This window comes from Pezoporus occidentalis, unplaced genomic scaffold (genome assembly GCF_034315485.1).
Source record: "Pezoporus occidentalis ecotype Australia unplaced genomic scaffold, CSIRO_AGI_Poc_V1 ctg21, whole genome shotgun sequence".
NCBI classification, from domain to species: Eukaryota; Metazoa; Chordata; class Aves; order Psittaciformes; family Psittacidae; genus Pezoporus; species Pezoporus occidentalis.
In genome coordinates, this window is record NW_026913964.1 from 2923419 (window position 1) to 2949976 (window position 26558).

Consider the following 26558-nt stretch of genomic DNA (forward strand, 5'->3'; position numbering starts at 1 on the left):
CTGCATATCAGAGCATATCCTCTGAACAAAAAGTGACAGGTGCTGACTAGTTTTATTGAGTCTGCTGAACTGATGCAGCAATCAGGAGTCAGGCTGCATATCAACAGACAGCAACTAAACAAAATTATCTATGAATGTCTATCAAAAAGTAGGGGCATTAAAGGGAGACTTACTGGAATAAATGGGTTTAAAAGGGGAAGGGCTGAACTTCCCTTTTGCTGTGGTCTAAAAGTACATGGATTAGGACATGGCCACATGGAACCCCAGTTCCCTGACATCATGGCAGTAATATACAGCTTTTCAGTACACTACCTCATATCCCAGAGAATCTGGGCCATGGGGCATTAGCATTAAAATGCTAATCACAAAAATAGAGAACAGATATTAATTTCCTGTACTTTTACTGATGTCAAGCCATTCGCTAAAGAATAACCATTTACTAGAGCAGGTTATTAATGGTAGATAGGTATGTTTCTCCTGGAGAAATCTATCCAATGGCAACGTTGTCAGAACCATTCTACTTTACCTTGCAGGAAAACAGGGAGCCTTGATTAATAATTTCAGGGCCCACGATCCACTGGAATACTCAACAACTGATTTAGTATAATCCAAGACAAAACAGCGAGTGTATCAGAGGGCTGCCCTTGTTAGCCAGACTGTTAAATATGGGAGTTTTTAATCAGGTATAAACAGCTCCATTTTCAGCCATAGATGCTGTTACCTACATTCAGCCTGCTTAAAATACTAACTGAAAAGGCAAAACAATCAATGCTCTGGTCTTACCTTGAAGAACCAAGCCTGATTTCTCAATAGTGTAGAAAAAGGCAGAGAATGGAGCAACAGGGGATTTAGCAACCAGGAGCTGCAAACCAAACAAGTAATATGTAAGTACATGTCTTTATAACATACTGATCAGAGCTCAAATCTGTTGAATAATCTCACTGGATTTAACTTTTCTAAGTAGTAAGGCATATTGCAGAAACAACAAGGTAGTCATTGATCTAGCCCTGTCACTTCTAAGTAGAGGTCTTCTTACATGTATGTACAGCCCATGCTACGATTTTAAAAGGATTCACAGGTCCTAGAAAACCACTATCAAAAAGAGCAGTGCATTTTGCCTTACTGGCATCCTGTTAAGCTTAATCATTCCTGCTGGTTCAAGTAGTTGTACTCAGACACAAATCTGAGCAAAACTGCAACCGCATTGGGAAACACAATTTTAATTGTCCTTAGCTGTTCTACTGACGTGCCCCTCGCCTTCTCCATGAACTCCACCTGGAACTGAAGAACAAGAACTCCTCCTGCCCCTGGAAGCAGCATGGACTACCTGTGGGTCATCACACCAGGGACGGCAAGTATCTGGATGTTCTCTTTTGCAAAAGGGGCAATGACCAATTCAAACTTTATTCAAGGATCTCAACCTTTGAGTATAAAAACATGAACTGGAATTCCCTTGGGGTGTATAGCACAATTGAATTTAGCTCAGCTTTTGTGTGTGCTGGCCCTCCATGGTCAGGCCAGAAACATCCCAAGCTCTCTGGAGAGAAACTATGGAGTGTGAAAGACGAGCTGCAGCAGAGCTCTGGAGTCAAAGAAATGGGTTTGCTGGCAGGGCAGGCAATGTGGAACTTGCAGTGGCAAACGCACACAAACGTGCTAGGCTTTATTGCTTGGCTGTTTGATTTTTGCTCATTGCCGAGCACTGCTCCTCACAGTTTGCCTAACATACCCCCCATTCTGTCACCTACATGAAAGTCACATTTTAATGAAAAATTTAATAAGCTCTGCCCACAGCGTGATCAGCATAAACACTGACCTAATAGTCCCCATGTGGGCCTGCAGAAGACATGGGCAGCAGTGGCTGAAGCAGAGAGCATGCTGCTGCTCTGCCTCTGGTACAGAGCTGCTCATGAAAGCTGAAACACATTTCTCTGCTCACCTTTTCAACAGATAGAAGAAAAGGCCAGGAACTGGAAACCAGTGCTCCCAGCCGTGGCTGTGCACCCTGGAAAAGCCTTCCCACCCTCCTGGCCCCTGAGGACATGGTTTGAGCAGGCTGCTCCTCCTCAGTCCATGCGGATCCTGGGATCAGCAGGGATCTGCTCCGAGCAGAGCAGTATTGCAGAGCCCAAGCCATGACTGCTTGGGGCTCAGAGCGTGCCTGACGACTTCTTTTCCTTCAGTGCACTGGTTTCATGTAACCCATCCATGAGACCTGCCCAGTTGCGAGCTGTGGAACCTTCACACTCCTCAGGGCCTACATTTCTAAAGCCCTGTCATATACTACACCCTCCCAGCCCAAGAGAGGCAGCCGTCTCTCAGATACATCCAAGTACAGACTTCTTAGAACTACAGGCAGGAACAATCTTATTTTTAGAGGTGTGGGGCACAACAGGTCCTGCTGATTTCAAATTGAGTAACCCTCTCCCCCCCAGTTATTTCCAAAGGTCATGCCCTAATTCTGCCAAGCATTCAAGCACTTGTAAGGGTCACTGCGTACGAATTTCGGTTGGTGGTGCCTAATGATCAGCAGGGAAACAGTGAACAGGTTTTACAAAAGCCAAGAGAGATTACATAAAAGCAAGGAAGTTCATGCTCACCAAAACTGCTCACATTTCACTGGAAAGTCAGCCAGTATTGAACCACTTCACAGACATACAGGACTAGGCCATTTATTCGTAAGATTAACAATATCAAGCACCAGAGGTTTGAGCTCTGCAGAGTCCTTATGTAAGCATGGGATTTGGTAGCAAATTCTGCAGCAGAATCAAGGCTTGTGTGACTGTTCTGTAGCACTTTAAATGCAAAGGGTATCTATATAGTAGGTTGGTTTCATTTGTATGCAGTCTGCAGACATGAGTATGCTTAGACATCTTGCAACTTTTTCTCATCTGATTCTGACAGAGGCTGAAGAAACAAATCCTCAAATATCTGGTTCTTCAAATCTAACCATTATTACCCACAGCTAGCAAATGCTTCTATGGTTTTCAGAGTTCAAACCAAACATAGCCTCCCTTCTTCAGGAAGTAAAAAAGGCAGGCACATAAAAACCACAGCACAGCCAGAGAACATCAGACCAGTCCAAATGTCAATGTTTTCCTTTCAGTCATATGAGGCTGGCAAAACCACCTCAGGATGCAATACAACCTTTGTGATGTACTCCAAGTAGGAAAACTGCTGCGGTAGCACTTTCCCCTCTTCCGCGTTTATTACTGTTCTCTCTGGAATGAACTTCTGGAGGAAGGAGGGGCATGTCACATCCCACATCCCTGGCGCACCTTGACAAAACCCAAATTTCCCTCCCTGCCATTATCTCCAGGGCCAGCACTGATGCCACGGGAGGGGACTCTGCCAGGAGGACAGCAGAGTTCTTCCTGGTACTTCACACACCCTCAGTATTGAGAACATGAGGGAGAGGATGGGGTGGAAAACCTGTGTGAATGCTCAGCTACAGGGTCTCTCACAGCAGCTGGATGTTTAATCAGAAAGGCCCGAAGTGAAACGGTTACAAATCTCATGCTAAGGTCAAGCTTTTGGCATTCTGTGCTGGTCTATACACATAAATACTAACCTATATATGCACGTGCACTAGGCACGGTTGTATGTGCAAACGGACAGACATTCAAATAACCCTATGTACGTTCTGTTACTGCATTTTTATGCAGTTACAGTGTGTGTATAACTAAGTTATAGCCATGAAAAAATATAATAAATCACATCCTTTCAGCAGCACATCACTGGGCCCCTCTGAAGGGCTGCTGCTTCTTCTGAGTTACATCTCAGGCTCAGAATTAGCATCCTTCCTAGTGAAACGAGAACAACTCAGAACATTCAAAGGTATTGCTTTATTTTGAATGTTTGCTTACTGAGAAAAATAACCTTTAAAGTTGTGAATGCTCCAACCCTGGCAGTGTTCAAGGCCAGGTTGGACAGAGCCTTGGGTGACATGGTTTAGTGTGAGGTGTCCCTGCCCATGGCAGGGGGGTTGGAACTAGATGATCTTAAGGTCCTTTCCAATCCTATTCTATGATTCTATGATTGCATATTTCACAACCAGATAGAGTATATAGGATTCTTTCTTATAACACCAATCTCTGCCTTAACCTAACTGAAAAAAAGTAAATACATACTTAGATTTGTATTTCAACCAAAGAGAAAAAAAGAACCAACAAAGGTAATAGGTCATTGCAAACCATCCTCTGGTTAGAATAGCCAGCACAGAGTAGTCTTATGTATACAGAAAGAGGTTATTTAATACAGACGGAAATAAATTAAAAAAAAATAAATTATGTCTTGGAGGCCAAAAAGTGGAAGTATAAATAAAAAAAAAAAAAATCAAGGTAATGTTGACCCTGCAAAGATTATTAACAGTACCAAAAATGAAATAAAAATTGGAGGTATAATGAAAAGATATTGGCATAGTGATAATAGTGATAATTATATTCTAGATATGAGTGAAGAAATAATCAGTTTTCTACAAGCAGGACAATGCTGAAAAAGAGTAAAAGACATAATGGGAATTACCTGTATCATGTAGATATAGAAATAATAACTGAGTGGAAAGAAAACCCCTGGAGTTTAGTGCATTCAGTAGAACACAGATAAATCTCTATAGAAAAAATACTGTAAGAATCAGCATGTGGATTTAGGTCTGATAAGTAGCATTTGTCATACATCTATGAAATTGAAGCTGATGCAACATAACCGAGAAGCAACAAACAGTCCTCAGAGGGAAGATTAAAAATATAAGTAAACTGGTAAACTGAGGCCTGTAATGTGATTTCACTATCATGCAGAAAGGAAGAGTAAGTAAAGACTTGGAAAATAGGATAAAACAAAACACAGATGTCATTCCAGAAATACCTGACATCCTCCTTTGAGCTTTTTAGGAATCTGAAATAAATTAGGCCTTATCTATTTGGATCTCTGTAAAGCTTTTAACACTGCTAAATGGGAATTGATAATGAAGAAAGCAAGGATAAGCACAGAAGCTGTGAGGCAAAAGGGGAAACAGTTATTGAAAAGAAAACCCTTTCCAGCTATATTAGTACCTCACAAGATCACTGCCCCATAAGGTGATGTAACCAGGACAACAGCAGATCCAATGATACAGTACAGCACCATATACACCTAGCAAACCCAGGGATACCTTGGTGTTTCTTTACAAGCCATTATCAAGGTTTAATCTGGAATACCATGTACAGTACAGGCCACCCATGAACTCGAGCTGCAAGAGATGGGCTATATAATGGTGAGGACAGTGGAACACTCATCTGAGAGGCCACTGGAAAAAAATAATTCAGTGAATCTCGCATTAATGAAGGCTGACTGCTATGTGTGTAAGTGAATGGGGAGAGAGGAAACGAGAACGGAGCAGGAAGAAAGAGAAGAGCTTCTGAAACTGACAACCCTGGCACAAGAACAAATGTGCAGCCATGAAGACATTTTGGCTGAAGATTTTAAAGTTTATAACCATTAGCAAAGTTTGATTCTGGAAGAGCCTTCAACTGGAAGAAGCAAGTCTATAAAAAAAAAATCTTTGTTTTTAGGATTCAGATTAAAATTTTATGAAGGACACAAAGCAGTGCCTGGGATGCACTCCATGACCTATGAAGTCTCTTCAAGTCCTATGGGCATCTTGAGAGGCACTGAAGCCCTGCCAACTCATTTTTTATGCTGATAGAACTGACAGAGTTGGAACAATACATTCTAACAATGTCCCTTGATGTTTCACATGCAAGTAAGGATCTCTGTGGTCAATAAACCAAGAAAAAGTTGCTCATTTTCAAATGCAGAATTTATAATTTAAAGTCTTCTCATATATATCTTCTGGTGAACATCTGCTCCTCTCCCTGAGACTCTAAGCAGCCACCTGAGGATGTAGAGAACTCAGCGGGTCTTCCAGGATAACTCAGCAGACAGGTCAAGCAGAACAGGAATATCTAAAATTCACTTATATTTAACTTTATCTCTTGTTCCAATTCTAAATCAGTCCTGGCTAAAAACTGGAGAGAGTACATTTGTCTGAACTTGTATCTGAATCAGATTTTTTTTTTTTAACAAGCTGAAACAGAAACCTCTTTCCACAATTTTACTTTCCCGAAGTTAAGATTAAGAACCTAAATTTTCAGTCCAACATAAAAGATTTCCCTTTTTTCACTTCAGAAGAGAAAAGAAAATACAACTCCACTAATGTTTGCAACATATGTAAAGGAATTTATTTCAGATAAGCAAAAGACACAGCTTTTGTAAGTGCTATTTAATCAAGGAATCAAAGATGAAATTCAGGCCTAATCAGAATATTTTCATCTTAACACAAAGTTGCACTAAAAGGAGTACAAACTTTGAGATGAGTAAATTGTAATGGTAAATAATAGTCTAAAAAAGTTAACAAGTATTTCGATTACAAAAAATATTTTTTAAATTATGAAATGAGTAGAAAATAGACATAGAAAAATGATAAAATGGCACTTAGTCTTATCCATGACGCTTCTGGAATGCTACCCATGATCTATCTGTAAGCTTCTGGAATGGAATATAAAATCCAGATGCAGTTCTTATTATTCTGCTGTCCTGCTAAAGCGTGAATGATAGAGGTGAATGAGAAAAAATCGAAACTATTTTAACCATACAAAACGGTCAAACCTTGGTTTCTTTCCTTTCTAGCATCGCATTTCCCTGTCAGGAGGCTTGTAATAGTTTTTTATGATTTGCCAAAAATGTAGAATAAACATAAAACAACTGAAAACTGATTTCTGCCATGAAGCATGCTAATAATACAAAGGTAGTATGGAAAAGGAAATATATCACCTTGATGAAAAGTGAATAGAAACTGGATAGATGCCATTAGATTAGATAAAGGAAGATAAATGGGAGACAGGCAGAGTTGAGAAACAAAAGGCTTAGAGAGAATTGATGATGACAGCAGAAAAATTGTAAATTAAAGTTTGTTTTTAATTAGGGAAAGTATTTTTCTTAATAAAGTTTACTGTTTATAGGATTTATGGAAGAAATGAATCACAGAATTGATTGCAGAAGCCCAGCATAAAATACTAATTATTGTTGGGACAACATCCCCTGTCAATAGCAAGGAAAGTGATGAATTGGAAAACGTATTGGATGGACTTTTGTAAGTAGTCTGATAACTAGAAATCAAGCCAGTGTCCTGCTAAAAAAAGTAAGGATGACGAAGGGGACAGCATCCTATATCAAATTAGTTCTCAAAATGCCAGGATGATAAACTACCAAATAGTGAAACAATAAGATGATTTTGACTGAGCCATGAGCTCTCACATGGTAAAAAAAAATAAGATTTCATAATGAAAAACTAATGATTTTAACAAAAGTAATGGACTAAGATGTTTCAATGAAATATTTGACAAAATCAGCTGTATTAACCTTTAATACATCATTTCTGTTTAGACTGGAAGGACAGCCAGTTTCTTCACCATTTTTTTTACTGAGACTATTACAACAAATTTGTTCTTAGCAATGACTGAGAAATACGAATGAAACCATGTGAAGCCTCTTCTAAAGTATGTCAGGTTTTTAGCAGTGAACATATTCTTCTCTTTTTATTTTGTTCTGTGTTAAGTTTTTCCTTAGATTTCCTTTTCTGCTAGATTTACCGTATCTCATCTTTTGTACTGATAAAATGTGTGTATGTGCACTAAGGACTGAATGAATAACAAAACCACATTTACAGCCAATACATATTTTGGAATTTAGATCTACTGACCAAATACATGAGATTTGTGCAAGGAGTCTGGCTCTCACTACCCTTGCTGCCCTTGATGAAACAATGCTGGCTTGCCAGGGTTTTCCTAATTCATATTGTTGTCTTATTGCAGTAAACAAGCCCTGCTAATAGTTGGTGCATTTCAGGAGAATTCTCCAGTTACACCACATTCACTTGGAAGAGCGTAGCTGAGAATTGAGGAGGAAAACTACACCATTGACAGTGTCATTCAACAGGGAAAAGACTATCTCAAAGGTTCAGTTAGACTCACGTACTAATAAAATCAGTGCTAAGCTAAACAAATCTTTCCCCTAATTGTGCCAAATTGTCTGGGTGGACAATATTCACGCCAGAATTTCCCTTCTTATTGTAGATTAGAAGGGCTGTTTTTTCAGCTGCAACAGAGCCCAGGAAAAAGTCAGTAAGAAAAACAACAAAGCTGACTTTGCATCAGATATCCTAGCAGAGCTCATAACTGTTTTTACTGTCTTCCCTTCTTGTACTTCTTGGGCCCTATGTGCAGGAATTTGATATATTCTAGAAACAAAAGTGGCAGTCCTTATTCTGTAGGTAATTTACTTTTGAGTAGGAGCTACAACCCAGTTCCCAGGGCCAGCTCTCTTTCCCAGTCCCACAGGTCATGCTGCCTCCAGCCCACTGGAAAGGTCCAAGGAGAGAACCAAGACCTCCTTAACAGACACTAACACTGCAGTGTTAAGGCTTCACACAGCAGTATACCAGCTGTCCCCTGCTACCTCTTCACACTGAAATATCCTTCAGGGCAATGCTACAGCATTTTACAAGGTAGGAGGAAAAATGGTTGTGCTTTCTGTCAAGCCTCACCACGCACTAGTGCTTGTTAGACCTTGGAGCAATCTGAGGCTTCACTCTCGCAATAGGTTGATTTACCTTGGGAGATAACTGCGCCTTGTTGCAGGAGTGAAAAAGTGATCCCAGAATGTTTCCAGTGCTCTGGTGAAAAAATGTAGTTTAGGTATCCTGCAGTCATTTACTAAGCTTGTAGGATATACCTATAAACAATTTACTGATCTCCCACTGCAAATGATTCCTGGGATAACAACATTTTACTTGTATGTGGTACTTAAATCTGCAGGTTTTAAAAACACTTTATAAGAGTGAGGAAAAAGCAACCCCATTATGCATAAGGGTAAATTGAAGTTCAGAAATTAAATACATTCCTAAAGACTTTATAGGTGATATCAGTACCAAAATATGAATAAAATGTTATCAAATCATATTGCCTTCACAAGCAAATCACTGTAGAGTTTGTTTGTCTTTATCAGGGACTTGTGTTTTCTTATGGAAATGATTATCCCCTTCTTTTTATCTTCCTCCATACCCTGTTGCAAGGGAAAGTTCTCTATGGACAGATTTTCCCATTTCAAGCAGAAGAAAGCTCAGCCACCACAGAAGTACTGTCTGTACCTGTATGCTTGTCAGTAGAAGAGGCTACAGTAGAAACTGGGTAACAGTTGGGAATAAAAAGGAAAAACTGACAGGTTGAGGGAAAAGAGATACATGCAGTCATCCTTCAGCTTTCCTAAGCATCTAGACTTCACAGATACATTCTCCCTAGTAAAAACAAACTCAATGGATTGACACAGGGAAATCTTGAGATGTCTTGAGCACTAGTGAACAATGAGAAGTGGGGATACAAATGTGCACCAGTACTGGCAACAGATGTGGAGTCCCCAGCACTTAAACAAAAAACATAAAAAACAAAAGAAAACAAACAAACAAAACCAAAAAAAAAAAGAAAACCCCACTGAAAAAAAAACCCACAACTCAGATTAAAATAATTTCTTAGGAAAAGATCATTTCATTTGTGCCATCCATAGGACCTGACCAATGTGGTTCCCTGAAGTCCAGCTGTTTGAAAAGGCTTTCATCAAGGCCAGGTTAAGGGTCCACAGCTCAATAAAACTCTTTATAGAGCAATTTAAATTGATTGTATCTCTCCTTCCCCCATAAGAAAATCCTGTCCAGAGGAAACTGTTTAGGAATGGGTTTCCTCTCTACTACTTTACAGAAAAGCCACAATGGCAGCTAGAGATACTTTATGAGCATCATTCCATAAATCCAAACCAATTAGTGCAAGAAAATAGGCAAGCAGAGTTTGTGTGTACATCCTAAAAATGTCCATTAGTGCACATCTGGAAACAACAGCAAATGAACACACAAAAGGCAGCTGACCATCCTGCTGTTGTCTCACACCCCAAAATAGATGTAGCAGCACATCTGTTTATTTTCTGTTAGTGCAACGCATACAAATTCCACATATTAAAAAACATTGCTAAGACTGCAAAGCCACAAAGTCCCTGTCTCTCACCTTAATAAAAGTGAGGGAGAAATGCAGATGGATGCATTTAAGACAGTTTTTCAGGGAAACACCAACAATGGATACCGATATGAGTGAGAAAGTTAAGGAAGAGAAAGCCTTGAAAAGCTCGAAGGAAAACCTGAGCATAGGATAACTCAAAGAAATCTTTATACTGAAATATCAGCATCACAAATACAAAATGTAAATTAATAACAAAGAATAAAACTTTCTCAGTCAAATCCTGACAGAGTACCTTTGATTTTAAGAGTCAGTGCTAAATAAAGTGTGAATATAATTAAGGAAATAGGGCTGTTGATTACTTATCTAGTGTCAACAATGGAAGTGCAAGTGAGGTAAAAGCAATTTATTCTACTTTTGACTAGCCTTTTGTGAATCAGTCACTTCATCCCAGGCAGACCTTGTTTGGGGTGCTCTGGCTGCACCCTTCATTATCAGTATACATATATATATATATATAACAGTAGTCAAGTGACTGCACTAGCTCTGTGCAACCACAAATTCTTCCCCAGGCAGAGGCCAACTGAGTTGCTTTGGTAGCAGAGAGGTGAACAGATGGTTGAAAAGCTGATCTAAAGAGACAACACGTAAGGAAGCTGAGATAAGCTAAGATTCTACTTTGCAACACCAGACACAACAGGACATTCAGAAGGCAGTACCAGTGCCCAAGCTCCAAACTCTCAATGTTTTAATGATAGCAGTAGATACCCTTAGTGGCTATGGACAAAACAGGACTTTTTACAACAGGGAAGAAAAAAAAAAAAGCAAGCTCTCAGCAGTTTGTTAGTGCAGCTCTTCCTATAGTAATGAATAACAGTCACAGGCAATGACTCCAATAAAAATAAACCATCATTGCACGCACATGTGGCTAGGCTTACTCCCAGAGGAGCATTCAATACTTGCAAAGGAAAGAAATGGAAGGAAAACAAACAAAAGAAGGAGACAGAAATGAAAACCAAGAATCTTTTAAGAATAGAGGAGAAACAGGAAAAGTCCAGGCAAGAGGACACTCTCCAAATTTCAGGTCCCGCAGTACCTGCCTGGCTTCAGACTTTGCTTTGAAAGAGTAACACATATATAAAGGACTTTTTCATAGTGTATAATGCCAGGACCAGGGAATCAGAATTCATGAGTCTTCTTCCTAAGTTTATTAACTTGCCACTGTTTTATTAAGTTATACGAAAATTATGTAGCATTTCTTTGCCTCAGTCCAAAATCAGGCATGGAGACAGATATCTGTAGCAATCTCACTGTATTAATTTTCTACCAGGTAGGCACAGCTCCAGAGATACCCTGCTTTCCCCTACACAGAGGGTACAGCAAAAGGCTCAATAAGCAACAGCTCTGCTGTTTTCTCAAATATTCAGTGGGGTCAATTTCTTCCCCTCTCATAAAACCAGAACAAAGGCATCTGTTCTGGCTGTCCCTACCCAGGCAGTTGCTAGCAACAGATGACAAGCCTGTAAATTGTTTCAGTCCTTGCAGAGTGCCAAACATTGGATTTTAAGAGAGAGACATGAGCATGTAATACGTACTGCCATTCAGACATTCAGGCACTATAACGAGGAGCTGACTATCCTTTGAGTAAACATAAATTCAGTGGAAGGAAACCGTCAAAACCCAAATGAATATCAAAGACAATCACAGACAGCAGAAGCAGAATTTTCCAAGGTGAACTGCCCTGATGTGCTCTAGAGCAATGACTGTCCTGAGTACCATAGGCCAAATCTAACAAAATGCTGCTTTTTCTCAGCTGTCCTCTCCCAGACTGCAAGCAAACCCTTGAACTCTTTAACCCAGAGTGCCTTTTCCTGTCACTTAACAATAACTTCAGTGGCAGAGAACGGCACTGTCCAGGCAAACATTGGGCAACTTCAAGTTTTAATTGGAAAAGAAAATGCAATCACAGATGTTTATCCAATTTGTGTCTGAACTGCAGCAACCTGGCCAGGGAACTGCACAAAAACAGGCTGTCTCCAGTACACTTCCACTTAAACCAGATTTCTGGTGGAAGTTCCCCAGAATGAAATATAGGGTATGCAGGGCCAGTCAGCTCCCTTCTGCTCATGTAACACCAAACCCTGTGAAATTCCTCTTCCCAAAAGCACTTTCTGTCTCCCTGCCACATGCCTTATTCCCTGGTTTGTAAAATTAATTGTTGTCTTTTCTGTTTGTGAGTCTCTCCTACTTTTCCCAGTGGAGAGTCCTCTAGAGGCCAGGAAACTTCACAAGAGTTTGGCCATGATGATTTCCTATGCTATAATACTTCTGAGGCCCAAAGCCCTGGTAACAGTCCAATGTGAAGGGTAACTCAGGAGAGAATGCTTGTAGCTTTTACTAACCAGAAAAGCAGCCAGCAAGCCAGCATGTCCTGGTTACCACAATGAAACAGTAACAAGAAAAGGGGCCTGACGATGGTGCTGCGGCTGGACAAAGTATTTGGGTAGCATAAACACAGCCTCCAAGGGGAATTCTCCTGTGTCGCAGCTTGCGGTCGCTCATCAGACTTACAGCACACTGGTAGTAAGAAGAACCAAAAATAAAAGTTTATGTAGCTTTTCAGAGCCTTCCATACCGTTCAGTTTGACTTTGGTTCTGGAAATCAGAAAAGGGCCGAATGATACAATTCTTATTTACAACACTTACTGGAACACTGCCTTATCCCTGGGATAATGCATCCCAAATCGGAAAGGACTCCTAAGGGTACAAATATCACCAGAGCAGTTCCTCTCAGAATAACGCTTCCACCCAGGCTGCCAGCTTTGCCTGGAAGAGACGTCACCAGCAGGGAGGACAGCATGGGAGTTCAGCAGCTGCTCACTTTTTCCTCCACAGAGCCACATGCTCAGAGACCCCGCTGGCTCCTCTGGCTGCAGAGGTAGGGGATCCAAACAGCATCCAGCCCTCATCACTGCACAGAGGAGATCAGCTTGGCGTAATTCACCAGCACAACATAAGGAATATACATTCTTAAGTATGCAATTAACATATGCATTGCTATCATGATGTACTACTTTTGTTATTCTTCAGCTGTCTATGAACCTTCTTTATGATAGTTTTAGCAACATATTTATCTTCTACAGATAAAAAAGTATCCACTGCAAATTCAACCCCAATGCTTGTTTCTAAAGTGTATCAAATCTTTATTTAGCCAATGCTCATTCCTTCTTTCACTTTCTTTTGGCTTTCCAAATGGCAAAAAAAGCTCAACATTATTATTTACAACTGAAAGAAAATTAATCCACTGTAGAAGAGCACCACAAGTGTGGCCTCACCATCCTGCATTTGCTGGTTTTGGACATCAGTAATAACAAGTGTCCTTCATACTTGCTTGATGTAAAGGCATAATCTTAAATTCCCAGACTTGGGCCAAAAAGACTGGGATTCAACCAAGTCCTGGATCACTGCACAAATATTTTTCACCCACATTAGTGGCTGCAAAATGCTTTTGACATGAAACAAACAAAAACCCTTTCCAATTTTTTTTTTTTTTTGTGTGTTCACTCTGTTCTGTTCCTAAAAGTAAAGACCCCAGAGACAAACTAAGACAACACTGCTAAATTCACATGTGAGAGACAGAAGTATTATCTTATGCAAAGCCTCACTAAAGTGTATTTTGGAATCCACTGGGCATCACATAATAAGGACAAGGAAAAAAAAATGCTAACAGATCTGTGAGCTAATAACATACAGATACAATGTGTGTGCTTTCAGAGTACTGTCTTGTTTTATGGGTATTGAGAAAGGGCAACAGATTTAAACTTTTTTTTCTACAACACTCAGATTATCTTTAGCAAGAACATTACTGGGAGAGATTTTACCAAGGAAGTGAAAACCAATGCACTCAAAGCAAGCTTCATGGCCTTATAAACATCATCTGTATTGCTGAATGTACAGCTGCTAAATAACAGAGTCCTAGAAAAACCTTCCCATAACATGACATGTTTCAGGAGACTTCATTTACATTTCCACAGGGTAGAACATCATCACCAATTCCCACCAGGTGAAGGCAAACATGCTTGTTCCAGTGGATGGCAGAGATGCCGTAAAGGCTGGACAGCCCTCTAGGACCTGAAACATTGCTTTATAATCTATCAGATCTGAAATTTTTGAGACAGTGTGCCTCAAATAACAAAAGTTAAAAAAAAACTTTTTATTTTGGATAAGCAAAGATCAGACATAATGGTCATTCTTATCACAAAATTACTGGGAGTAGCATTTACGGCTCTTAGATACTCTCTTTCATGGGGATTATGCTTGAGAAATTCAGATTGTTCTGTGTGCATTAACTATGTGTGAACTTTTGAAAAGTTATTTTGTCATGCTCAAAGGACAAAAATGTAGCTCTAGCAAAAAAAATGCACAACTGTATGGAAAAAATGATGAAAAAAAATCTCTCAACCTCTACCTTCCTGCTACGGCACTCAAATGGCCACCTTTCTCGCACTGCTTACAGGAAGTCACTTAATTTTTTTTTTTTCCTTCCAGATTTAATTCCAATTAATTTAGATGAGCAAGAGACTCACTTTTTGGGTGCTAATTTACACTTCTATTTTCCCTTTTCAGCCTCCTTTCAAATGAAGACTGAGATGTCCATTATAAGACCATACATGAGAAGTAAAACTGTATGAAAACAGGAGAAAAAAGTAGTTTTCTCTTGGGTTTGGTAGATGTACCACATCCAGCTGGAAACATCAACACAAGCTAAGAAGGGATTACATGACTTTCTGCAGCTTGAAATGACTATGGGTACAGAGTTTTATTTTATTATTAGATAAATAAATAGTGATAATAACAGAAAGAACAGTGAAGGACAAACACAATTTGGATCAGAAAAATTGATTTGCTGAGTAAAACAGAAGTGCTGGCTCGGGCCTGATAAGGCTTTATTAGCTCAGACTCTAAGCCAAACTGCCTGGACCACTGTGAGCTCTGTACAAGGCCAGATCAGGTGTCTTTGCAACCTAAACTCCATAGCTTAAAGTGCAGTGCTGTGGAGCATGTGAACACCCTGAACTGCAGGGACATCTGCACAGCCAAATAGCAGAAATCAAATGGCAGAAGCGGCGAAGGCTGACTGTTCACACAGGACTAGTGCAAGAACTTCTGCCAGAGACTCATGGCTCACTCATAGGAAATAACTGATAAGGGAGACCACGAGCCACCGCTGTGATGCACATGCAAAAGGCCCTTGCAAACCCAAGATAAATCAAATGAGCTCTTTCCAGTGGAGAACCTCACTAGTGCCTCAAGCGCTACATTACAACCTAGGTCTGCCACCTTTTTCATGAGACTGGGGCATTTATTGACAAGTGACCTGGTTAGTCCTTTCCAATTTAGTATTGTTCCGGTATGAAAAGTCAAGGAAGAAGTCATGCCATTCATTAACTGAGTTGCACTTCACAGTACTTCCTACCAGTATCTGGAAAGTGATCCATGAATCATGTCTATCAGAAACTCTGAACTTCAACATGGATTGAGAAATTTACTGTTTTCTGTTAATATGTACCCCTAATCAACGTACAGTATAAGCACTACCTGTGAGAGCTGGAATCAGGATGGCTGAGGTAGCTATTTATACTGCCTTTTACTTTTTAGTCACAAGCATTTTCCAGTGTTTCTGCAATATGGGTACAATGCACCACTGTCTCCTGGACTCATTCTTTCCACTCCTGATTGAGCAGATGTCCTAAAATCCCATCATATTTTTCCAACAGTCACAACAATCAGTCCAGGGGAAGGTAGTATTGTGAAAATACTGTATTTTATTATATTATTGATGCAATATGATGCACAAACACAACAGTGTTGGCCAGGCAGCTCTCAACAGGTCACCAACACTGGAGACCATCAAAGTATCTATTTTAAGGGACAGTCTATCTCAGACAGTGGTATGTCAAAATTGTTCTTATTCCTTAAAGTAGGCCAGTAGCCTTTATTCACTGTCTAAGCAGTTAAGATTTCTTTTTTTACAGCCTGTTTTTAGATCACAGCTAAGGGCACTGATACCACAGACAGGAATTGCAGAGTCAAAGATCAAAAAGTCTGTGTGGAGCAAATTCCTCTAGATTAATTGATCCTACCCAGGGTAGATACACTGTTAAGGCTGAATCAAAGAAAACAGTTTTCTGGACAAGAGATTCTGAATGCCGCTCACTGGCTGTCACTCTCCTGGGCTGTCGATCTAGAACAGTTCAACAACCTTCGATTCATAAAGGCAAAAATGTAAGTTCAAAGTATAATATCCTAAATATAAAAGACCCTAAGATGACTCCCCCTTAAAATGTTTAGAGCATCATAAAGGTTGCAATGCCTGAACATGAGGATCATGTGTGATCCTTTGTTTTGCTCAGAACATGCAATGAATTTTGCCCACTGAAGGCAGTATGTCTAAGTTTGTCTGATTTTAGAACTTTGTCTGAGGTTTATTTTCATTACCAGTGACAGCTCAAACTCGTTGCTATGTCAATAAATATATTCTCTGTAGGACTTACCCTTACATGGGAAGATAGTAAGTAGAAGGAGAAGAAAGAAGAAGATAGCAGCTTGAACACAAATGTTCAGGCCAAATACATTATTCCAGAGATGTCCCCAGTGCTTTTCCACAAGAGCACAAACGCTTTTCTCTCTCCTTTGAAAACACCTTGCCTGAACTATTCTAGGATAGCACAGACCCTTTTCATAATTACATTACACTGTCAAATTAGTTTCCCTGTGATAAACTAAACCACTCCAGTATCAGCCTCACTGTGAGCTTGTGTGCTCTTTATATAACACAGAAACTCATCTGTAATGCCCAATACAATTTTACAGATTATTTCCATTATAATCTTATATATAGACTATATTTTTACTACTTAAGATTGTCCAGTTCCTTTATAATGATATTCTGACCTTTTTCACTATTAAGAATGCCTACAAGCTTTAAGTATACTATATTCCAAGACTTAGCAGAACTTTTCTGAATCGTAAACACTTAAATTTGAGTTAGGCATTTTAGTTTGCTTGTTTTCAAATAAAAAAAAAAAAAGGCAAAACAAAACAACAACCAACCAACCAAAAAACTGCAACACACAGACCCTGCCCCCCCCAAACAAACCAAACCAAACCAAACCAAACCTAAACTAAACTGAAACAAAAAAATGCCAAGGCATTCCAAGGATAAACAACTTTGGTTGCTGCCACTCTGATGTTAGGAGCAATGACTCTTCAGATATTGAGAAGAAAATCTGCCCTAGGTTAGTTCCATTCTGTTTTCAGGGGGAAATTCAGACTGAAGTCCAATCAAAACCAGAAAAGTGATTCTGTATAAACAGGATGGGAATTTGTGTTCATTCCCTCTCCGCGAAGGGACTTAAGCTTACAAACAGAGCATTCTTCAGGCAATTCAGATCACAGCCTGAAAGTCATATCTGGTTCTTTCTATCTCCCATTTTTAAGCTGTTTTAGTGAACTGTAAATACAGTGTTTGTAAAAGGCATTGGGTTAACAGTGTCAGAGAGTGAAGTTCTCTCTTTATATTCAGAACAGATTTCGTTACAGTAATCCTACCCCTCCTGTCTTGACCTTTAAGTAAATCCCAATAAAGAACGGGAGACATAGCCCTGATTTCTAAGAATTTCTATCCGATTAATAACATGAATCACAGAATCATAGAATGGTTTGGGACCTTAAAGATCATATAGTTCCATCCCTCCCTGCCAAGGGCAGGCACACCTTCCACTAGACCAGGATGCTCAAAGCCCCATCCAACTTGGCCTTGAAAGACTACCGGGGATGGGGCAGCCACAGCTTCTCTGGGCAGCCTGTGCCAGTGCCTCAGCACACTTGTGGTGAAGAATTTTTTTCCTATTATCTCATCTAAATCTCCCCTCTTTCAGTTTGGAGCCACTCCCCGTGTCCTGTCACTACCTGTCCTTGTAAAAAGTCCTTCACCAGCTTTCTTGTAGGCCCCCTTTAAGTATTGGAAGACTGTTACGAGGTCTCCCTTGAGCCTTCTCTTCTCCAGGCTGAATAAGCCCAACCGTCTCAGCCTGTCTCCAGCCCTCTGACCATCTTCACGGCCCTCCTTTGGACTCACTCAAGCAGGTCCACATTCTTCTTATGGATTACTATGCTTGCATAGTAATTAAAAAATACATAACATAATATGAGATAGTTAACTTGTAACTGGTGTAGGTTAGCAGCAACCAAAAAGGAGTCTCCTCTGAGAGCTGGCTGGCCTATCAGTCAAAGATACCTAACAAAAAGTACCCACCGCTGCCCCCAGCCTCGGTAGGAAGACACGGTGTAACTTCATGACTGGATTTGCCTCTCTGCCTCACAGCTGTTCCTGCTTCTCTGTTTCGGATGCTCTGAACTACAGATCTATGAGACTGAAGTTTGCACAGCTGCTGCTATATTTTGTCAATCTGACATTAAAATAATCTTCATTAAGAAAACTTGCCATGCTTTTTAAAAAACTGTCAGAGAAAAAGATGAATTAAAGGTTTTCTTCTGTCCTTTTCTATTTTATCTAGTGTTCTTTCATTTCTGTGTAGATTCTTAGATAAACTGATAAGTGCTACAAAAGCACCAGAGTAAATGAATTCTTGCGCAAGAATGATGGAAATATTTTTCTTTATATAAAAGTGTCCTGTTAAGAGGGACATAAATCCAGTCCTATTTAATGTAGACAGGGCTATAGTGATGTTTATATTGTGTAACCATCCCCATAAGTTTATTAAGAAGGAAGCTTACTGCAAACAGAGACATGAACAAACACACAAGCCAGAAAGCAGGTGACCTAGTGAACCTTCCCTATTTTTACGGCACCCTTTCATTTGGCACTTCTGCTGGATTGAGTCAGCATCATACTGTGTCAATAATCATCTGTTTATTCTGCAGTTGTGCATTGTGTCCAGTTTCATCCTGTTCACATGCAACTCAAGTTCAAATTGCTTACACTTGGATATGATCTATGGATAAGCAACAGATTTCTGTCATTAAGATCTATCAGTCTAGTCTAGAATCTATTCAACCGGAAAAAAAAAAACCTTAAGTTTCTCATTTATGTATTTTAAAGGATGTGGCTTGTACACATGCATGGAAATTTGAGGCCATAGCAACCTTTGATTGTGTCTCAATTCAAAATATCCAAACAATAGCCGTGGTGAGGCAGAAGTCTCTGAAGTAAACTGTGTATCCTAGGAAAAACCCATTTATTTAAATGGAAGGACTGGCAGAATTCAAATACGTGCTTCTGCAGTCTTTGCACAGCTATTTCTTCAAAAGCAGCATACTCTGTAATGGAGAACCATAAAAAACTAATCTCACCTTAAAAAAAAATCTGTTTTCCTGCAAAATTTCCTATCCCTGGTATGACTTCAAGCCTGCATGATTACCTTAAACAAAAAGATTAAAATTTCTTTTTATGTTTTCACAGTGCTGATTTTCCATATGTTTATCACATTATATAATAGGATGGCTTAGAACACACTTTACACTGCTTCTATTTTAAACCAACCCAATAGCCACATCCCTTTTCCATCACTGCTTACTGGACCTCATTATCCACTGCCATCTGCAGATTTTCTCATGTCTAAACACTTGGAAAAAAAAAGTATTGTACTGTGTAAATGATCTGCATGACCGTACAATGCACACGATTCATGTAGTGCATAGAGACAGGTTTTCCCAACATGGCTCACAGCTGCTGAATGGCTCTTCACTTGTCTTAATACTTTCGCTAAAAACTCACACACAGAGCTTTCATCTTACTTCGTTGGGGTACTGGGACTTCTTTTTTGAGTATCCCCAGCTTCTAGATCAGTAGAAGACAATACTTGCTTCACACATAACAATGGCAACCTTCACACATCCTAGTCACCTCTGACCAAACACTGATTTCATTGCCCAGTTGTCTATGGGCTCTTTCTTGGCCCACAGTGTCAAAGACTGAACTACCTTCTCCTCTGCTCCCACTGAAGTAGTTAAAAAACTTTCTGTCTGCATTTCCCAATGCCAGTGGCCATCTCCATCTTCCCCATCTAACTCCAAAATGATGTTTAACTCTACTAAAATATCTTTTTTTTTTTTCTCCACTGCATGTTCTTCTTCTCTATTTGCTTTAGTAGGTAGCTATAACTGCTACAAAGCTAATAGAAGAAAACATATCTATGCTGTTTGCATTTTATTTCTATCAGACCTTCTTCCCATATCAGAGAGATTTCTGTACTCAGAATCATAGAATAGTTTGGTTGGAAGGCACCCTTACAGATCACCTAGCCCAATTCCTAACATGTTCTGTCTGATTACATTTCATTGCTACATTCTCCCCAGCAAATATTACCATCTCACCAAAGTAATTAGAACCCTTTATAGTAAGTATAAGGCTACAATCTCCTTTCCTGTTTTGGCACAAAAAAGTTGGATACCATTTCCAAACTATATTATTGTACTTGCTATCCTTCAGATTGTTAAGGCAAAATTTAGCAAGTGTTAACCCCAGATGGTAGTACTTGATGTATGTCTCTTCTCCACCGCCTACATGCTTTGTTTGAAATTGCTTTCTGTAACTTATTTGCTTCCCTTTTTTATGGATGAAAACCTCACCTGATGTTATCTTTAAAATGGGACAGCTACCCAACAGCCAGAAAGCCCACATAATAACTACTTTCAATGTTTTACCGGGAGAGAGAAATCTGGTCTCACTTACGCTCTGAACAACTGCAACGAGTTACATGTTTTCTATTTTCAATATATTTTCATAATGACTGGTAAAGTTACAGCCAAACATCTGTACAATTTCAAAGAACTGCTTCACTAAAAAGACAACAAATTTCAGGTAAAGAATCATGGCAGTTGGCCTTAGCAGGTCACATAAATGTCAAACTTCATCCCCATCCCCCTTGGCTCTCTCCCAGACTTTCTCTTCACCAGCAAGTACCATGGTTACTTCACCATTGCAATTTTGGAATGCTTATTCAGGGCTTATTCATACGATAGTAAGCAGAGTGAGACAAAACAGCTGGTCTGTAACCAAGGAGAGTACAAAAGTTATGTCTGGCAGTAATCTGAATGAGAGAAGGGGTTTTGTTTACTTTTGTTTTTTTAAGAATGAGTCAACATATACTTATGCATTTGAATCATTTTACCTGAAGCAGGAAAATTGCTGCACAGCAGTTCACCTGGTACAGCTTGAAAGCTTCAGCCCATATTTTAATAATAAGACCAGTTGTTCTGTGGTATCCAGCTCCCTGAGCTGAAAAACAGGGATGGGGAGCTGAGAGAAGCTGCCATAATCCAAGGGGAAATGGTTAGCAACTTGTTAACACCACTTAGACACACATCAGTCTGTGGGGCTGGATGGGATCTACCCAAGGGTACTAAGGGTGCTGGCAGAAGTGCTCACCAAGCCACTTTCCATCATTTAGTAGATAGCTATAACTGCTACAAAACTAATAGAAGAAAACACATCTATGCTGTATTTTATTTCTATTTCAGCAGTCCTGGCTAACCATGGAGGTCCCAGTGGACTGGAAGTTAGCAAATGCAATGCCTGCCTACAGGAAGGGCCAGAAGGAGAATCCAGGGAACTACAGGCCTGTCAGTCTGACCTCAGTGCCAGGGAAGGTTATGGGGTAGATCATCTTGAGTGCCATCACACAACACATACAGGACAACCAGGTGATCAGGGACAGCATAGGTTTATGAAAGGCGGGTCCCGTTTGACTGACCTGATCTTCTTCCGTGACAAGGTGACCTGCTTAGCGTGTGAGGACAAGGCTGTGGACCTTACCTGAATTTTACCAAAGCCTTTGACACTGTTTCCCACAGCATTCTCCTGGAGAAACTCACTGCTCACGGCTTGGACAAGCAAACTCTTCACTAGGTAAAAAACTGGCTGGATGTCTGGGCCCAAAGAATAGTGGTGAATGGAACTGGTGGTCAGTCACAAGTGATGTTCCCCAGGGCTCAGTACTAGGGTCAGTTCCGTTTAACTTCCTTATCAATGGTCTGGATGAGGGGATCGAGTGCACCCTCAGTAAGTTTGCAGATGACACCAAGCTGCATGGGAGTGTTGACCTGCTGGAGGTTAAGAAGGCTCTGCAGAGGGATCTGGACAAGCTACATCAATGGGCTGTTACCAGTGCTATGATGTTCAACAAGGCAAAGTGCCGGGTCCTGCACTTGGGTCACAACAACTCCATGCAAAGCTATGGGTCTGGGGAAGAGTGACTGGAAATACTCTCAGTGGTAAGGGACCTGGCCAAACTTAAGCCAGCTTGTGCTCAGGCAGATAAGAAGGCCAACTGCATCCTGGCCTGTATCAGATATAGTGTAGCCAGCAGGACCAGGGCAGTGGTTGTTCCCCTGTACTCAGCACTGGTGAGGCCGCACCTTGAACACTGTTTTCAGTTCTGGGGTCCCTTACTACAAAAAAGACACTGAGGTGCTGTAGCAGGTCAAGAGAAGGGAACTGAAACTGGTGAAGGGTCTGGAGCACAAGTCTTATGAGGAATGGGTGAGGGAATTGGGGTTGTTTAGCCTGGAGAAAAAGAGGCTCAGAGGAGACCTTATCACTCTCTGCAGCTATCTGAAATGAAGATGGAGTGAGGTGGGTGTTGGTCTCTTGCCAAGTAACAAGTGATAGGACAAGAGGAAACAGCCTCAAGTTGCACCAGAGAAGGTTTAGAGGAAAGATTTCTTCATTTAAAGTATTGCCGAGCATTGGAACAGGCTGTCCAGGGGAGTGGTTGAGTCACCATCCCTGGAGGTATTTAAAAGACGTGTAGATGTGGTGCTTAGGGACATGGTTTAGTGGTGGGCTTGGCAGTGCTCAGTAAATGGTTGGACTCGATAATCTTAAAGGTCTTTTCCAAACTAAATTATTCAATGATTCTAAACGCTCTTTCTTGAAAATACCATAGGAAAACACTGATTTGTTATAAAATAACAATCTATGTGCACTTTCCATCTGAGAATTTCAAAACACATTACAGACATTAACACAATACTATGAGTCTTACAAATCCCACGAAAACTATCATATAAACCAGGCCCATAGAAGTTGCCATACCAGATCTGGCCAGGGCCTTACCTAACCCAGCACCCCGTCTCCAACAGAGAAGAACAAAACATTAAACATAGCATGTCAATGTATTAAACCCTACCATGCTGTTCCCCAAAGACAGCTGAGCACACAGGAACACAGTAACCTTGGAGCCTGCTGACTCCAGCTCAGGAAAGAAGGATAATTATACACATAAGTGTAACTGAAGAGGCTGACAGTTTCTAGTGTTTTAGTGTAGCCCCATTGGTTTTAGCTGAAACTCTAAGAGTCTGCACATTTATGTACAGTTTTCAGGAAAAACAAATGTTATGGTCAACTACTCGTAAGAGTGCTTAGGGACAACAGAGTATCAGTATCCATAAATATAACAATAAACTCCCTCCATAAACCCACTTATGTGAAACAATTAAATTTTCCCATGTTCTCCCAACCTTTTATGCCACTGTGGAACATGTGCAGCTCAGTCTCACTTCAGCAGTTAAAAGACTCTTACTGTTGTCCATACTTGTGGGTTTTGATGGCATAATGAATTTAAATAAAGACTGTAAACCTCCTTCTGCCCTCCCCTAGTTGCATTGCTTCTGTCCTGGAGGAAACAAAAACCAGAACCCTGGCTTCTAGAAGTGGGCAAAAAGAGGAAAGTTCATGTGTTTGTTCAGAAACCTGTTCCCATCCAAGCAATAAAGGAAATCTGACTGATTTTAAAGCAGGCGGGATGTCCCAGAAATACCACTATTTTGCTGAATTGGCTTCTGTCTTATAACTGTTCACCAGACATACGGAGCGTGGGGTGGAAAAAGGGATAGCTGGCTGAAAAAAACGTCTGCTGGACAAACAAAATAAAGGGATCTTTTACTTAATATATTAAAAAAAAAATACGGTGTAGGAATTCTATGCTTAATTCCCCTAGATTTATTGCACACTCGTTCTGCCATCTGCAGCCCTGGCATTCCCCAAAGTTTCAGGAACAGGGACTACACCCCCAAGCTTTCCCAGAAAGGAAAACCTGCATGACTAAGAACACTAGTAATCCAGTGGCCTCTTCTATCCAGAAAATACTATAGCTCTGGAAAACTGCTTTGTTGAATCTTCCTTAACAATTACATTAGCTGGGGCTGTTCAGCCTGGAGAAGAGAAGGCTGCGTGGAGACCTCATAGCAGCCTTCCAGTGTCTGAAGGGGGCCTATAGGGATGCTGGGGAGGGACTCTTCATTAGGGACTGTAGTGACAGGACAAGGGGTAACGGGTTAAAACTTAAACAGGGGAACTTTAGCTTGGATATAAGGAGGAAATTCTTTCCTGTTAGGGTGGTGAGGCACTGGAATGGGTTGCCCAGGGAGGCTGTGAATGCTCCATCCCTGGCAGTGCTCAAGACCAGGTTGGACGAGGCCTTGGGTGGTATGGTTTGGTGTGAGGTGTCCCTGCCATGGCAGGGGGGTTGGAACTAGATGATCTTAAGGTCCTTTACAACCATAACTATTCTATGATTCTAAGAGGTACTTTCAATGGGTAGGATTTCCCAGCGAGGATTAGTGCACTGGTTCTACTACCACAGAAGCTGGATGTAGGAGAGGATCGCTCAGACTAGCACCACTGCCCCAGCACCTCCGGGGAAAGATGGAGAGAAAGTAGAGCCAGGAAGAACACCTTCAGGAGGTCAAGTGACCAAAGAAAGAATGAATTTTGGCTTTTGAAAGAAAAAATTGTGTCCACTGTGTCAGTCAGAACAAAACACAGGTTATTCCTTACACTATATTGATTCTGCAGGGTTACAATTCATGAAAGGCACGGAAAACCTGGTTTTGCACTACTTTTCACCCAAATCTCTAGAACAACTGTGTGCTTTCAGTAATTTCCTGAGGCAGAATTTTACTTTAAAACCAAGACTACACACATAATCACAGGCTTCCTTTTTTATTTATTTTTTTTTATACAGTAATATGCGAATTTGTAGAAGTGATTACTGACGAGAAGTTTTGGACCTCCAAGTTAAGCTTCCTTAAAAAGTGCTGAGTTTCAAAGCACTGATATCCAATACCTCTTGGCAGAAGCACCTTATGATGACTGAAATGGCATCTCAAGAACTGAGGTGCCTTTATTCAAAATTCATTTCTGAAAGTGGCTATAAAGCAATTATAAAAGAACTTATGTGTGTAAAACTACAGTAATTTGATCAATACAGTGCTGCTACAGGTACTGTAATTCTAGATGCCTTCCTCTAACTGGAAACTGCATGTCTAGCTAGAAGATTTCTACAGTTCTAAGAAAAGAGAATTTATCTAGAAAAAAAAAAAGGACACAACTATCAGCAACAGGAAAATATTTACAGGACACCATGGATAAATCCCATTTCATTCATGGGCTTCACAGACATATCACTATTTATATCACACTTCTGTTTCAAATTACTTTGTTTTTAATAATATATTTTAATGTTTACTTTGGGGTTGTTTTCCCTCACTGTACATTCTGTTCTTTTGCTCAACCAAAACAGAACGAGCCTGTGGCTTCACATGCAAGCGAGGTGGTGCACCTGATAAATCCAGTTAGGAACAGAGTGAAACTCTGGGTGTTTTTTTAAGTGGACCAAAGTATATCTTTTATAATGGAATTTTAAAAGACTGAAAACAACATTTCATACACTCGCAATCTATTCTCAAACAAAATCAGGAAAAACCACATCTAATGTTCTTCAGGAAAACTGCTCCATCTTTCCACCACCAGAGGAACGTTCTTAATCCTTTTTAGCTGACTTTAAGCATCAGGAATTAGCACAGAGCCCAGTTTCTGCCCTTTTCCCTTTGCCAGCTCCACCTCTCACATACTCCAAAACAATCCAGGAAATTTGTGAACAGCTTTGTATTTTGCACACACATGTAGGAAAAGAGAACTCATTACAGACCAGAACATAGAGAACTTACAAGAGCAGCAGCAGTTTCGATACAACTGTGCACAGTTGTTAGAAGAGAGTCCAGAAGATGCCTTTTCTATCTGCATTTGACACATTTAGCCTGCTACCAGAGTCCAGGGGACTACCACTGCTTCACGGTGCCTACTTGCAGGAACAGAAGTGCCATGATTATAGTTTTCTAATGAGCAGAATGAAATGGGATGACTTGGTCTCCTCAGGCTTCTCAGTCTTCAGAGCTCTCACGCTCGAAAGACTGAAACCTAGAAGTGAGAAACCTCGTGTTGTGACAGTAAAACCAGGACCACTAATTTGAACGTATGTGGGCAGTAATGCTATAGGTGAAGGATGGCACAAATCTTACGGAGACATTTTTCTGACAAGTCTCTACTTCAACAGGCAGAGAGTGACATTAAGACCGAGGGTCACAGCCTTTGGAAAGAGTTACATCAATGCAAAAAACAGAATAGACAAAGCCAAAAGAGATTATAATCGTAGA

General features: G+C 40.4%; 1 protein-coding gene and 1 long non-coding RNA gene across 9 annotated transcripts in view; one reads left to right on the forward strand and one right to left on the reverse strand.

Annotated features, from left to right (window-relative positions):
* Positions 1-26558, reverse strand: part of RAD51B (RAD51 paralog B) — a 455666-nt gene that overhangs the window by 159540 nt on the left and 269568 nt on the right. For all 8 annotated transcript variants that reach the window (XR_009964928.1, XM_062619224.1, XM_062619219.1 and 5 more), the window contains exon 10: positions 784-862. Coding sequence is in view for 7 of the 8 variants with exons in the window: in XM_062619224.1 (XP_062475208.1) it covers positions 784-862 (79 nt within the window). In the remaining variant the exon portion in view is untranslated. The remainder of the gene's footprint in view (positions 1-783; positions 863-26558) is intronic.
* The window catches only part of LOC134163952 (uncharacterized), a 392100-nt gene that overhangs the window by 64758 nt on the left and 300784 nt on the right, over positions 1-26558 (forward strand). The window lies entirely within an intron of this gene.